At 47.6% G+C, this 16131-nt stretch overlaps 1 protein-coding gene across 2 annotated transcripts in view; it reads right to left on the bottom strand.

Annotated features, from left to right (window-relative positions):
- ARMH4 (armadillo like helical domain containing 4) overlaps positions 1-16131 on the bottom strand; it is a 227159-nt gene that overhangs the window by 139643 nt on the left and 71385 nt on the right. The window contains exons 1-2 of one of the 2 annotated variants that reach the window (XM_062205054.1): positions 14015-14078; positions 2651-4013 (exon numbers count right to left, since the gene is read on the bottom strand). In XM_062205054.1, the coding sequence (XP_062061038.1) occupies positions 2651-3956 (1306 nt within the window). In that variant the 5' untranslated portion in view covers positions 3957-4013; positions 14015-14078. Of the gene's footprint in view, positions 1-2650; positions 4014-14014; positions 14079-16131 lie in introns of those variants that run through there. The other variant, XM_062205053.1, reaches the window with a different exon arrangement.

Raw genomic sequence — 16131 nt, 5'->3', positions numbered from 1 at the left:
TTCAAATCCAGGACTCGCTGCCTTCCTGTGCTTCCAGCACCCACGGCAGTAGTGTATTTACATCAAGACAATAACACAGGTCTATCATGTCCAGCAGCACGATTCTGAAAGTGTAATGAGCACTTTGAGGAGAAATATGGAAAGTCTCTGTTCACAGTTATATGAAGTAGCAAGAAATGTCCACACGTATAATGTCTTCAATGAGTGACTGTTGTTAAGAGGGGGGAAAAAAGAATAGGAACTAGAAATAACAATGGGAATTTTAAAAATATTTTAACTTTCCCAAAATCTCTCACTTTTTCTATATCCTGCAGAGAAAAAGTAATATAATACTCACTGTAGATTATTTTTAAAGCCTGATCTTCCATTGACTTGACTGGAGAAACTAGCTCAATCGGAGGACTGACCAGAATAAGCTCATGACCTGTTCACAATATCCAAAACTCACTGCATGTCTTTAGGACGTTAATGTCCCAAGTGGTTCTGTCCTAAAATGATCAGTATTTGAGTTGTTTCCTTCAGACAGACACTAGAGTCATCAGAAACCAGGCAGAAAAACTTTCTGGCAATTCTGTAACTACTGCTGTTAATAATCACAATCTTTCATGTTCTTTTGAACTCTGTGGGACCAAAAAAATTAAAATGGAAAGACCATCCTTCTCTCTAAAACAGCTTGCAGAAACTGTGGTTAGTTCAGCAAGTGAGGCGGTCAAATTGCATGATCCAGTGTGCAGGGCTCCCCGTTTTGAACAGGTATCTTCTGAGCACCTCGTGTGCACCAAGCATTGTGTGATGTGCAGGGAATACAATACGTCGCTGCTAAAGACAGCAGCTAAGTGAGATGACTGTGACTAAGGAGCATATTCAATAAGCAAAATAATCAGACGAGTACCAAGTCCATTTTACTCTTTAGGCTGTACTAATACACACTAACAATGTTAGTATAGTATCAGGAATCAAGGGTTCAGTTGTGCAATCTGGGACTACACGACTTAATGCTCCAGAAGCATGTCTCTCATAAACACTATAGAGTTAGAGCCAACTTGTTCAATCATATCTAATATGCATCTGTATGATTATGTGGTCCTAACTTACACCATACAAAACAAAACAAAAAAGTATTTTCTGAAAGCTCCTATGAAAACTTTCAGCATACCAGGTCTTCTAGTCTTTAACACATGAATTAGAATGTAAAAGTCCATTTTCTTTCTTTCTTTTTTTTGACAGACAGAGTGGACAGTGAGAGAGAGAGACAGAGAGAAAGGTCTTCCTTTGCCATTGGTCCACCCTCCAAAGGCCGCTGTGGCTGGCACACCACGCTGATCCAATGGCAGGAGCCAGGTACTTCTCCTGGTCTCCCATGGGGTACAGGGCCCAAGCACTTGGGCCATCCTCCACTGCACTCCCGGGCTATAGCAGAGAGCTGGCCTGGAAGAGGGGCAGCCGGGACAGAATCCGGCACCCCGACCGGGACTAGAACCCAGTGTGCCAGCGCCGCTAGGCGGAGGATTAGCTTGTTGAGCCACAGCGCCACACCCATTTTCTTTCTATCATTTGTGAAATAACCTCATCATTTTCATTCAATCTCAGTAACATTTTAAAAAGTGTATTACTAATCTGGTATTTTCCATTAATTATGCTATTTGGCGGAAATAAAGTGTTGTGCATGGTCCAAAACAATCTGAAGTGAGTGTGTGCACGTCATACCAAGGTTTTCCTTACTTATGCTGTTATTTGACTGAGTACACATAATAAAAGAAAAACATTACCCATCAGCAACAAATATGAGGCTCACCAACATGATTATCCACAAATGCAGAGGCCAAACAAAACGAAAAATGCAAAATCAAGCCAGCAGATAGCACCTTCCTCCAACCCCTTATTTTAGATGAATTCTTTTTGGGAAAATAAAAGTCAAAAAATTCACATGGTCAATATATGAGATAAATACCTAAAGCCTTTTTTGGAAGAAATAACAGAAATGAGAGTATATGACAGTGCTTCAAATGGTTTATGGAGAAAATGGAGTGAACAAAATGTTTAGTTTGTGTACAAAAAACTTGAAATACATGCATGGTTTTTCATAAAATGCATTTTCAATGAACTTGTTTGAAGACTCCCCTGAATTTTACAACCAAGTGCAATATATACCCTGTATTACTATACTGCTTAATTATACAGCTAACCCTATGTTATATATTTATACGTTTTCATAATAAACTTTTTGAGAAACTATGAGTCTAATATCCAGGTTTCTCAATCTCGATGCTATTGACATGCTGGCTCAAATGATCCTTTGCCATGCAGTGCTGTCCTGTGCATTGTAGAAGGCGGAGCCACATCCCTGGCCTCTGCCCACCAGAAGCTGGGAGAACCCCTCAGCTGCAGCAGCTAACAGTGTCTTCAGGCACTGCAGGATGTCCCCTTGGGAAATGAGGGGACAAAACTGGACCCAGTGGAAGATCACTGGTCTACACAAGGGGTTATATTTAAGCATCATTTTTATTTTTAAAAAAAGCACATGATTTATTTGTATATTTTTGCTTTTCCTTAAAACTTAACCTATTTCTACAATGTCATTTTACAAAAACAAAAACAAAAAAACTACATTGAAATATTTCAAATTAAACAAAGCTTGTTTTTCTTTTACCTTTCAGCGTATTTCTCAGCGGCTGATATGCCTCAGACTCATATTCGGAGACGGAAACGGTGGTCTCTGAGAAAAGTGTAACATCATTCTCCTGGGTGGGTTCCATGAAGTCTCCCGCGCTTGGGAACAGGTTCACAGCGGAAGCCCTTGTATCCTCCAGCAGACTTGTGGGGGTACTGGAACTCGGACTGATGAAGGCGGGTGATCTCTCATCCCCAGGTGCTACTGTCCCCAGGTGTGTCTCCCTCTCAGGCAGTCCCTGAGCCCCCTCTGTAGCTTCTGTGAAAGCGTAGGCCCTGTCCAGGCCACCAGAGCTTACTTGTGCTGTCTGAGATGTTCCCATTCCCACCTGAGTCTCTGTATCGTCTCCCAGCTTTGGGGTCCTTATCTGGCTTGCACTCTCTAATTTGGTGTCATCCCATTCATCACTGGAGACGAAGGCAGCTGGAACAGCTGTGCTGACACTCACGGCGACGTCCCGGGCTCCTGGCAGATTGGCAGCGTCTGGCTCAACACTCAGGGCGTCCTCGGAAGTTGCAAGCGAAGACTTGGTGGCAGTAGCCTGGGTATTATCAGCTGTCAACTGGGAAGGTTTCTCCCTATCAGGCGTGAGGCTTCCAGGCTCAGTGCTTGCTGCAGACTCAACAGAAGGAAAAGAAGTTGTCCTGTCATCTACGTCCGCCTCCAACTCCTCAGTCACGTGGGATAAAGGAGAATGTCCCTGACTTTCCGTTGCTAACGACTGACTAACCATATCCCTAAGGAAGCCTTGCGTTGCTGCGGGGGTCCGTTCCACAGTGGCCTGAATGCTAGTCCAGGGCTCCTCCTTCTCATCAGTCTTTGGAGAATCCGTGACCGTGACAGCAGTGGGTGACATGGCCTTGGGAGGTCTGCTTCCAGGAGACACTCTCGCTGGCTGGCTAGAACCAGACACTTCTGCACCTGCTGGGATCCCTGGCTCGGTAACAATGTAAACACCAGGGCTATTGGGTTGCAAGAGCCTGGCTTCTGTAGGGTGGGTTTCTTTGTGGATGGAGAATATTTGATGTAATGGTGTTGCTGCGGATGGTCCTTCCGACGCTATCATTGGATCTTTGGAGACTGTTAGTCGGGGGGTCTTCTGGGAAGCAACAGAGCTGTTTTCCAAGTCGTCTGCCTCCATCCCCTCCGACTGCACTTTTCCTGCAGGAACTTGTGCTATCTCCCTCCTTGCTATTTTGGGGAAAGCCAGACATTGTGTGGTAAAGCTGAGAAGCAGAAGGCTACAGCAGGCCAGATAAATGTGCAAGATAATTGGTTTGCTCATAGTGGACGAGAAATGTGCCCCTAAATTGGCAGAGCTGACAATTCCAATGATTGAGTCCTGCAGCAAAAGAAAACATGTCAGACTGTCGTATTTTGCAAATAACACCCTTTAAATCAAATTGTAAGTAGAATAATCTCCTTGTAACACACAGAGAGAGGGTAGGTTTTAGAGGGCTGCTCTATTTTTTTGTACCTTTGAGACATGAATAACCCAGTTCACTTTTCCCTGCTGAATTCTGCAGCTGATTTAACTTGCAGCTCCCTAGACAAAGGTACACAAGTTCAAGTGTTCAGTTCATTGTTTCTTAAACACCTACTTGAAATAAACTGCCCTTGAGGTCACATCGGCAATTTTCTCTCCAAATCTCTCTCTCTAGCCAAATGACTACAAAGATAACAAGATGTCCAGGATACAGAAAGTAAATAGCACACATGCATCCAAAGGACATTTGAAGTGTCCACAGGGTCTGAATGCTTGTGTGCCCTGAAAAGCCACGTCTGGAAACCGAATCGTTAATGATGGCGTGGGGAAAGTGCGGCTTTCAGGAAGCGATTAGATCATAAAGGTGGTGATGCCCTGAGAAACAGCCCCAGAGAGCCCCTTCCCCCTGCACCAGGTGAGGACACAGTGGGAAAGTATCTTCTGTGAACCAGAAACCAGGCTCCACCCAGACGCCAGATCTTAGTGCCTCGATCTTATGCTTCCCAGACCACAGAACTTGTAAGCTACCTCGTTTACATTTTTGGTGTATCAGCCTGAATGGAGTAAGACAAGTACATCTTACAACTTATGAAATGCTGTCATAAAATGCTGAGTAGCAGTTACTTTCAAGAGTTTAAAGAAATATGTAAATGATTTTCAATTAAAATATCTTTAAAAGGCTTCCGTTGTTTCTTACTCTCGGCAACAACATACAGAAATTATAGGAAAAGCCTTCATGTTTCAAATTTCAAGGATTAGAAAACACGCAAGAATTAAGCAATATAAATAAAAGTACTTTTGGGGGGCTGGCGCCATGGCTCACTTGGCTAATCCTCCGCCTGCGGCGCCAGCATCCCATATGGGCGCCAGGTTCTAGTCCCGGCTGCTCCTCTTCCAGTCCAGCTCTCTACTGTGGCCCAGGAGGGCAGTGGAGGATGGCCCAAGTCCTTGGGCGCCTGCACCCACATGGGAGACCAGGAGAAGCACCTGGCTCCTGGCTTCGAATCAGTGTAGTTCTGGCCATAGTGGCCATTTGGGGAGTGAACCAATGGAAAGAAGACCTTTCTCTCTATCTCACTAACTCTGTTAAAAAAAAAAAAGTATTTTTTGGAAAAAAAAATAGTTTAAAATTAGCAATCTATTGAATGCCCATAACTATAAGATTAAAGTTTACTACACTCTTCAAAATAAACTATTCATGCTTTCATTACAACTAAAACAGTATCAAAAATGTTCGTTTTGGGGCCAGTGCTGCGGCACAGCGGGTTAAAGCCCTGGCCTGAAGCGCCAGCATCCCATATGGGTGCCAGTTCTAGTCCTGGCTGCTCCTCTTCTGATTCAGCTCTCTGCCATGCCCTGGGAAAGCAGTAGAGGATGGCCTAAGTCCTTGGGCCCCTGCACCCTCGTGGGAGGCCCAGAGGAAGCTCCCGGCTCCTGGCTTCAGATCGGTGCAGCTCCAGCCATATGGCTATCTGGGGAGTGAACCAGAGGATGGAAGACCTCTCTGTCTCTACCTCGCTCTGTAACTCTTTAAAATAAATAAAATAAATCTTTTAAAAAAATGCTCATTGGCCGGCGCCGTGGCTCACTAGGCTAATCCTCTACCTGCGGCACCAGCACCCCGGGGTTCTGGTCCCAGTTGCTCCTCTTCCAGTCCGGCTCTCTGCTATGGCCTGGGAAGGCAGTGGAGGATGGCCCAAGTCCTTGGGCCCTACACCCGCATGGGAGACCAGGAGAAGCACTTGGCTCCTGGCTTCGGATCAGCGCAGTGCGCCAGCCACAGCGCGCCAGCCACAGCGCACCGGCCGCATCGGGGGTGAACCAACGGAAAAGGAAGACCTTTCTCTCTGTCTCTCTCTCTCACTGTCTACTCTGCCTGTCAAAAAAAAAAAAATGCTCATTTTCTCTCAAAGTTGAAGGACTTTTGTTCTTTTTATGTATTTTTGTGAGTAGGGCCCCTTCTTTTCCATCATCAGAAATGTCTCAGCGATGCTACAGGTTTTATAACTAAACCTAGGAATTACAATTCTAAAATACAAACCTTGCCTTTCTAAAAGTTACACTTTTTCTTTCATGTCTAATCAAGAACCTACCTAGGTTAAGCACATGGTGTGCCTGCGAGAAATCTACATTTTCATAGGAACTTATAGGAACGTCTCCCCTTAACGACATCAAAGCTTTCACCTCCCCCCCTAGTTAGCCTTATATCCTTTTAGGACAGAAAAAAAGGTCAAGTCCTCAGAACATTACCTGGATGGCTGAAGACCAAAAGGAGGATAAAATTATCTACGTGGAGGAAAAAGAAATCCATGGATCCAGAGCAGAGGCCTCTGGACAACTGTGAATGCCACTTTCATAAGCTCCCTAAGAAGAGAGCCTGCAAGCCCCAGCTCGCGTCTTAACTGTACCTTCCTCCAAGACCTGAAGCCACAGCCACCCGGCTAAGCAGCTCCCAAATTCCTGATGCCCAGAAACGATAGGAAGTAATGCACATTCATTGGCCTTTCAAACAACTAATTTTGGGGTAATTCACTGTTCAGAAATCTTGAATTCACAACATTTGGGGGAAATAATAAGGATATTTCAAAAGGCTCATGGAAATGAAATAAAAAAATAAGTTTATTGGGGTGCTAAAAAATTCTGAAAAAGATGCACAGTTTTTTTCTTTTTAAAGATTTATTTATTTATTTATTTATTATTTGAAAGACAGAGTTACAGAGAGAGGTAGAGACAGAGAGAAAGGTCTTCTATCCACTGGTCCTCTCCCCAGATGGCTGCAATTGCTGGAGCTGCGCCAATCTGAAGCCAGGAGGCAGGAGCTTCTTCCAGGTCTCCCACGCGGGTGCAGGGGCCCAAGCACTTGGGCCATATTCCACTGCTTTTCCAGGCCATATCAGAGAGCTGGATTGGAAGAGGAGCAGCCGGGACTAGAACCGGCGACCACATGGGATGCCGACGCTTCAGGCCAGGGCTTTAACCCGCTGCACCACAGCACTGGCCCCACACAGTTTTATTTATAATATATGTTTTCTATGAACTTGTCTAAAGATCCTTTGTCCAGAAATAGAATGACGTCGTGGGGTGTCACAGTGCTGCCTACAGAAAGGACACAGGGGTCACAGATGTGGCCGAGGTGAAAACGGAAGCCAGGAGTGAGCTGGAGAAGCATCAGCCCTCCCGGAACCCTCAGAGCTGGTGAGAGGAATGCTGCTTCCCCAGTCACAGGATGGAGGGCTGAACATTGTATTTAAGTGGTAAATTCCATACAGGTAGTTAACCTTGCTTTAAATGGAGAGAACACAAGAAAGGTGTCCGAGTGCAAAGGAACAGCATGGAGCAAGACACTGCAGCCTTCTGGGGACCAGTGACCCCCATGCTTTAGATGTGCAGAAAGCACCAAGCTCGTGGCCAAGTTGCAGGTCAATGAGTTTGGCTTGCCGCCTCGATTTCCCTTCATTAAAACCAAAACTTGATGACAGCGGTGAAGCCAGGATGCTCCCAGTCAACTAAATTACATCTTTGGATTTTTGTATACATAAGTTGAGCCAGGAAACTATCCTCACGGTTGAAGAGACATAAAAGCCATAGATACCTGGTTCTTTTTTGTTTGTTTGTTTTTAGAGTTTGAGAGGTAGAGAGACAAACAGGGAGCTCCCATCCATTGGTTCAGACCCCAAATATCCGCAACAGCCAGGATGGCTGGGACCAGGCCAGGAAAAAACCAGGAGCCGGAAACACAACCCAGATCTCCCATGTGGATGCAAGAGTCCAGTTACTTGAGCCATCAGCACTGTCTCCCAGAGTCAGCATTAGCAAGGAGCTAGAGTCAGGAGCCAGAGCCAAGAGCAGAACCTAGGTACTCGGATAACGGACGTGAGCATCTTATTAACCAGCTTGTTAGCTGCTAAGTTAAGGCCAGCTCCCTTTGGTTCACTTGTGATCTGTTCAAACAGTTGTCCCTTTCTGAACAAACACTTTCACATTCAGTTAAAAAACAGTGCAGAAGCCGGAAAACGTGGTCAAAAAGCTTGGTCTATGTGATTCCATGTTTCTGGATGAAAACCTGAAAAATCCAGTCCATCGTGAATGGTACTGGCATCAAAACAATGATTCCTAAATTTCAGTTTTCCTGTTGTGAAAACTTGCTGTGTGATGCTAGGCAAGGAGCTTCAGTTTCTCTTTTGACAAAATGAGGAGTTAAGGGGAAAAAAAAAATCCATGAATCTACTTTTGCATCTCATTTTTATGACATGAAATAAATATTACCAATATTTCCACTGTTATACAATTTTGCCATAAGCAGGCAAGGCACCCAGGCACATGAACAGATGCTTCTGCATCTTATTTCTATGTTCTGAATCAAATCAGACCGAGGGGAGAGGGGGCAAAGAAGAAAGATCCAGTATAGTCTCAATTGCCTTCCCAACACACAAGTTCCCCTCAAGGTTTTATTTTCATCTGCATCTTGAGTTTAAGGATTTTTGTGTGAAGCGAATTCTGCCGATGCTCTAAGAGCCTCTGCTTCTGTGACTGCCGGCCACCTGTTTTCTAAATCAATTACATCCACAAAAGTGGGGGTGAACTGCCAGCAAGCCTCTTCTGTGTCTCTACTGAGGCCCTATGCTCCTTCTCCCCACTATTCAAAGCAACGCCTGAACTCTAACAGGAGGTGGGAAGACAGGCTGTAGGATCAGCAGCAGGGAACACATCTGCAACTCAGATAAACTGGTAGATGACCTCCAAGTTCCAGGTGAACTTGAACGTATTCCTCTCTCAAAGCCTAGTACAGGTTCACATTCCCAATCCTCAGAGTTCGGTGTCCCACAATGGGTGCTGTGTGACACAAGAGAGTAAAGAAGAAAAACTGACCATGGTCAACTCAATGACAAGATCTGCAGCCGTACTTTGGAGGGCTATGGGTCTTTTCTCCTCAATACCATATCTGCTTCCTGGCAAAGTGCCTGGCACAGAGGAAATGCTCAGTGAACACCGGCTGAACAAACGGACAAATGTCTACAGCCCTCCCTTGCTGGGAGAGGTGGAAGGAAGGGAGAGTTACTGCTTTCTGCAAGTCCACGTCCTATCTTGAATGAACCCAATCATAAGAATATTTAACAAACAAACAAAAAGAACCTTTCTCGGAGTTTTCCCTCACACTGTCTTCGGATACTGCTTTCTGCTCACTATATCTGTCAGTGCAAATTAATTCAGATAAATAAACTCTAGCCAAATTACTGATAGTGGTATCAGCATCACATAGCTCTAAAAGCAGCCCTTTGAGAGCAAGCCAGCAGCTCTCTATCATTCACTATCACAGTGTCATAATGGCTTGCAGTGCTCTGAGCAATTTACCACACTTCTGCCACTGGTGGGCAGATAAGCTGTTCCATAAAGCATTATCTCTGACAATCTTAAATAGATAACGTCCAGAATCTGTGTCTTTGTCAAGTCTGGGTATATCCAAGTTTCAAAGACAAATAAAAGACAACACAAAAATGCAGCCTTTGCCATCTTGTTACACTTGACAATCAGATTTTTAAAACACTTGATGGATATTTTCCCAAATCAGGTGACTGCTGCTATTGCAGAATGTTGCTAAAATAAAGACATAAAAGCAGAGGTTGGTGTTGTGGCACGGCAGGTGAAGCTGCCACCTGCCACACCAGCATCCCGGCTCAGAGCACTGGTTAAAATCCTGGTTGCTTCTGCTTCACTTCCAATCTAGGTCCCTGCTAACGTGCCTTGGAAGGCAGTGGAAGATGGCCCAAGTACTTGGGCCCTTGGATGGAGTGCCTGGCTTCAGCATGGCCCAGCCAGCCACTGCAGCCATTTTGGGAGTGAACCAGCAGATGGAAGATCTCTCTCTCTCTCCCTCTCCCTCTCTCCCCACCCCCATCTCTATCACTATGCATTTCAAATAAGTTAAATATAAGTTTAAAAAATGAATAAAAATGACAAATCAATCCAAAATGACTACCATTTTGAGGATATTATGTGCCAAGTGTTAGAAGTGCGTTATGGAAATTATCTTACTTAATCCTTACAACAGCCTAATGAGGTAGGTGCTTCCATTATCCCCATTCGTTTTTAAGATGAGAAGACTACAGGCTCATAGAGAACAATAAGCTCATCTAATGATGGGATCTTTCTGATCCTTTGGATTCCATCAGACTTCAAGATTCTTGTCTTTGCCACTACAACGCTCTGCCTTCCCCAAATATGTCATACAATGTCCCCAAACATACTACTGCCAAACTCCGTATCTGTAACAACCTCAGAGCTACACAACTAGCCAGGTCTGCTGCCCTCATCCGTGCCACGCTTGTCTCAGGCTCCTGAGTTTTGTTCACCCCACAACACGAGCCACAGCTCTCTCTTCTTCCCTACCCAGGTATTGAGCCCCTGGCCACCCAGGCCATGTCCCATTTACTAACCATTGTCACAAACATGTCGGGCTACTCTCTCCCTACCCCTCCCTCAGATCTTCCACAAACTGTCATGTCTGCAAGTCTTGTTGCCTCAACTAAGATTGTGTTCTTAAAGACAAACACTGGTCTTTAAGCTTCCTTTGTTTGCCGTATCATTACCAGTAATGGAGGCACATAAAAGAGGCGTCCAATCACCATTTGCTGGCATGAAGTAAGTATAGACAACCATGTCAGAATATCGCGAGGTTTTCAAGGGTATTCCATGGTCTATCCATGTCCGACTACATGTGTTGTTCAGTAACTAGCCGATTTCGGATACTTATTAAATGTGTCATTCTAATAACAGTAATAACTCCTGTATTCTCATTTCTGCTACTTCATTTCACCAAAAAAATAAATAAATAAATAAAATCAATCAATCAACAACTACAAATGACAAGTCTCAGAGCTTTGAGTCGCCATGCCTCCCAATTACCATCTCAACTTTGAAAATCCAACTAGTGATTCTTTAATTGATCAGGGAAAAAGGAAATTCTTCTTTGTGTCCTGATCATCTTCTCTTTTTTGCTTGTTGTGACCCTCAATGATCCATCTGTCACTGTCTTACCTTTTCCTTTTTAATCCTAAAGCTTCCATCGCCAGTTCTATTTCATTTGTCTAAAGCTGAGTTTATCAATAGTCTGTGGCCCTATCCACCCAGCTGCGGCACCCAGCATTAAGGGACCACATTTCGGATTCACCGTGCTACAGACACTGTCACTTGTCTCTTATATTGGCTTTAAGATTTGGACCACAGCCACGCTTCACTATAAATTAAATAGCTGGAATGACAGATGGTTCTTTCTGCCACATATTCCATCACAGTGGAGGAGGCAGAAGAGAACAAACCACAAATAGGATCCCTCAGGAGGTCAGGAGCCTGGTGCTGATGGCGAGGAGGCTGGGCAGGCTGGGGTCAAGGTGATAACTCTAAAACCTCAGCCAAGTGCTTCACCATCGCTGCTGACCACAGCTCAGGTCTGCACACTGAGCCCACAGGCTTCTGTCTCTACAACAAACGGAGACAAATGAACATGTCGGTGCTTGCCCACCCTGGAGTCTCCTCCATGCCTGGTCAAAGCAGCTGGACCTGGACACAACGATTTACAAAGGGGCTTCAAGTTCCAGCTCCACCTTGGGCAAATCAACTGAAACTCGGTTTCCTTGTTGCAAAACAGATAATGAGGCTCCTTCTGTTTTCTTCAAAGGGTAGAGACAGACAAAAAAAAGTCACAGCAGACAGGAGAGCAGTTTGAAAGAAACTGGAAGTCTCATGCAATAGAGGGCATATTAGTGTGGCACTGAAATGCACTCCCCTCAAAATGTGAGCCACAAAGGAAAACTCCTTCTCCCCTTAGGGAGAAGCACACAGCACTTCCCCCTTCAACTCTTCTCACGGACACAGTGACCTGAACGCCTTTGCTATCTGCGGAAGCCTGTCCCGATCAGTCTTGATCAGCAAGCTCTCATCAATCACCACAGCATTCTTCGCCACGACTCACTTGACACTTGCTTTTTGTTCCGTTTAGTTCCCAAACCTCATTTGCTTAGCCTGATCTCTTAAGTAGGAGTGCGCATTTAAAGCGAAGCCGAAACTAGATTCAGACACTTTTCTCAAAACCACACCATGTAAGCATAAGGTGGAAAAAGATTGCCCACACATCTTATTGAAGGAAAGAGTTTTCATTTTAAAGGGATAAAATCCAGATTTCCTCTGATCATAAAAAGCCAAATGCAACGAACAAAAATACAATTCCATGCACAACTTTTCAGACCAGCATCTTCTAAATGAAGAGGGAAATACTCTCTTAGTTGAAGACTAGAAATTTTCCATAACGGATAAGCCCCTCTTGTTCATTTGGATTCCTACTGTATTCAGCTCAAACCATTTCTGTAATACAAGATTACAGTATTGCAAAGGTGTAGCAGGAAAGCCCAGGAAGAAGCCTCTGACGAAAACAAAGGCAAGTCCACATCTCCATAATCGACTGCGTTGCTGTAGCTACCTTGGACTTGAGCCCCAGGAGTCTGGGGACACACATGCAATCAATATCAAGTCGGCTGCGTAAGTGCGTGGCTCATTATTGCAATACAACAAGCTCCACTTTATCCATAACAGCAAGACAAGCCACCCTCCCATCTCCACCGTGTGTAAAGGCAGCAATGTTCCAACACCGGGAAACCTCACTGGGTTTCGAGTTTCTGTGAATAGACGCTACAGTGGGCTGTGGCTGGCAGCCACACACCAGCCAGTCAGCGACTGCAGATGCTTGGCTTAAAGGAGACTCCCCTGGAGCCCAACAACATCACTCGTCTTCAAGGGAAACGCACAAAGAGGAGGAGAGGCATGCAAGTTCTGAGCTCGGCTTTTGCTCCCTGGAGAAGAGCTCCTGAACCAGCCTCACTCCCCCTTAAGTTTCAAGCGTAAAACTTTCAAAGCCAGAAGGCGGACGCTCAAAAGCAGCCTTCTTTCCCTCCCCTCTCTTGCACACCACTTCTGCACTGAAATTAGGTGTTTATGATCCCGGCAGCTCCGCGGGACCAGCTTGGAAGGCAAGGATTTCTCACCCCTGAGAACCCCCAAACTCTTTAAGGTGCTGCGTTTGGCTCGCCCTGGCTACCTCCCCGCCAGCCAAGGGCCCTGCGCGTCTGGAGTCTGCGTTCTGCCAGCGGTCAGGACGCACAGGCGACATCTGCGCACCTCCCGGCCACTCCCGCGGCTCGCACAGAGCCTCAGCTCCTGCAAGTCTAACCCGCAGGCCCTTTTTCTGATTCAGTGACCTTTTTTCCAAAGAACATCCTCCTGCCGCGTCCGAGGGGACCCGTCAGGGGCTGGGCGCGGCGCCTTCCAGGCATCCCTGCGCTAAACACTCAACTGTTGTTCTCTGCAAAGTAGCAGAACACATTTCCGCGGCCACCGCAGCCCCCATTCGCTCCCCGATGGCTGGGCTCCGAGAGGCGCGGGGGACATCGCGGAGTAAATCCGAGTCTTGGGGAACTTCTCTCTCAACGCGGTGGGATGACGAGGGGGAGGTGGAGAGAGGGGGAGGGGGGGAGAGAGAGAAAGCCCACACAAAAGCAGCCAGCCCTGCAAGCTCCGGCAGCACAAAGGCCCGCTCGCTGGTGCGGAGCCGGCAGGCAGGGCTCGAGCGAGGCGTGCGGCGAGTCCTCCGAGGCCTGCGCGCCGCGCCCAGCGCGCCCGGAGCTGTCCCCGCGCACCCCGCGCCCGGCACCGCGTTCCGGCGGGGGCGCAGGGCGCACGCTCGCGGCGCCGCCGACTGCCCAGCTCCCGCGACCGTCCCGCTGCCCGGGCGACCCCGAGCCGCCCGGAGCTCCGGCTCCGTCCTGCCCCGGCGCCACGTCCGCAGCCGCGGCCCGGCCCGTCCTCACCTGTGCGCCTTCAGCCGAGCAGCGCGCGGAGGACAGCGGCAGCGCCGGCGCTCGGCATCTCCGGCGCGGCCCCTGCAGCGGCGGCGGCGGCGACTCCCTCGGCTGTCTGGGGCGCCTGGGGGAGGGCGCTGGGCTTCGTTGCTTATTCATAAGGCCGCGGCTGCGGCCGGGGATTGGGCGGCCAGGAGTGTGCCCGCCCCGGCTCGGCTGGCACGGACGCGCGGGGCCGGCGCCCCACGCCCCTCGGCGCCCGCTTCTCCGCCTCCGCTAGTGCGAGGGGCGGCTCCTCGAGGGGGCGAGGGGGCGAGGGGGCGAGGGGGCGAGGGGGGGGCTGCGCCTGGGACCGCTCCGGAGACCCGCCGCCCTGCCGCCTCTCCGTACCCTGGGTCTCAGCGGAGCACCCTCTCAGCACCTAAGGAAAAGACACCCGGGCGCCGTGTTCTCTGGGGGAGCCCTGATTTCTCGGGCAAGGCAGGGTGGTCCTTGTGGAAACTGCGCGGCGGGGCCTGCGCCCAGTCGGGACCTTGAATGAGCTCCACGTGAGATGTTCCCAGCCCAGCCCTTGGGAGAAGTTGGAAGTAAGTCGGGTACTAAGTGCGGCTTCCTGAGCCCTCACTCCCGCCAGGCGAGAGGCTAGGCAGTGCCTCATTCAGGAGAGCACTTCCCGTGGGAAGTGGAATCGCAGCGTGTTTATGTTGGCGCAAAAAAAATTTTTTTTTAATCCACGCATGTGTTCTTTTTTCAGCGTATGTATTTTCCACGAACTTTTTGAAGTTCCCCTATATTGATTCACCTGCTTCATCTGCACCATAACGCTTAAAAGGTCCATATTTTTACGCCCATTTAACAGGTGGGGCAGTTGAGGCTGAGGGCTGTGTGATTTGTCCAAGGCGCACTTTTTGGCAAAGGGGACCACGGGGAACTCCGGACCTCCATTCTTCAGCCGCTCAAGGACTCGGATTCCTTATTCTGTTACCCCAAAATGGGACCGCAAAGAGGTGTTAGGAGCCCGAGGACCTGTTCTGGAGCCCCGCCCAGCACTTCACGTTTGCAGCCCATTTTTTTCCCATGCGTTGCCTCCTGGACCTGTAAACACCCTGCTGCATGATGGCTATGCCAGTCCCGTTCTGGTAGTTACCGGTAAACACCTTAAAAACGGACCAAGGTTTTGTCCACCCTTGGCCTCCACGCCTAACATGGCACACAGGTGTGCTCTGTTATCCCCCCACCCCCCCGCCGCCTCCCTCTAGAAAATATTACCTTTGTATTTCCAGAAGGGTAGACAGCAAATAGAGGTTGCATGGAGTGAAATGAGATGGAACTGAATCTGTAAGATCTGCTTTGGGGTATACTCAGTGTGCTGTGTAACAGGCTGCACTGTGACCAGGTCTTCTACCTGGATTCCGTCAACTCCTGCCAGGTGGGTAAGCCACACCAACCTGACCAAGTTGTGTTTCAATGTTCAATGTTCTATGTTCAGTTGTTTGAAAATCAGACATGTTCTCATAGAAACGATCTTATATACAGTGGTGAGATTCCCAGCTAGCCCGTAAAGCTAGGTCTACACAACCAGAATGCTGGTAAATAGAAGTACTAATAAAAACACTCTGAGCTCTGGATCATAGCACCAAGCCGCGTAGGAGGGGTGGCAAGGGGAAGGGATTCCAGTTCCCACTGAATCTAGGGCCAGCCCTCTGCATAAATTGAGAATATCCGAATTTTGTTTGACATCTTCCTGCCTCTTCTGCTTTGCTTTCTGACTGCTTTCTCGTCCTCAGAGACCTGGTAACCACGTGGTACTACTCCAGGTCCCGACCGCAGACCCCCTTACCCTTAATGTGTTCCATTCTCCAAAATTACCTTTCTCTCACAATGGAAAGTCTGTCTCCCATTTCCCCAACACACATTATTTCAGCTACACAGTAACAGTAAAGCAATCCTTTATCCTGCCCCAAATGGTTTGTACTGCTTTAAACAGCTCTGGTTAATACAATTTATTTCAGCAGCTGCTATTGCTACATGGCAGCAACAGCAAGATTCCCACTTTCCCAACACACACACAAATTCTCGAACAGGGACAGCTGCACTCACTCTCTAAAAGTCAGACCAGTAAATCT

The sequence above is a fragment of the Lepus europaeus genome, chromosome 11, assembly GCF_033115175.1.
Source record: "Lepus europaeus isolate LE1 chromosome 11, mLepTim1.pri, whole genome shotgun sequence".
Classification (NCBI taxonomy): domain Eukaryota; kingdom Metazoa; phylum Chordata; class Mammalia; order Lagomorpha; family Leporidae; genus Lepus; species Lepus europaeus.
This window is presented reverse-complemented; position numbering and strand designations above follow the sequence as displayed.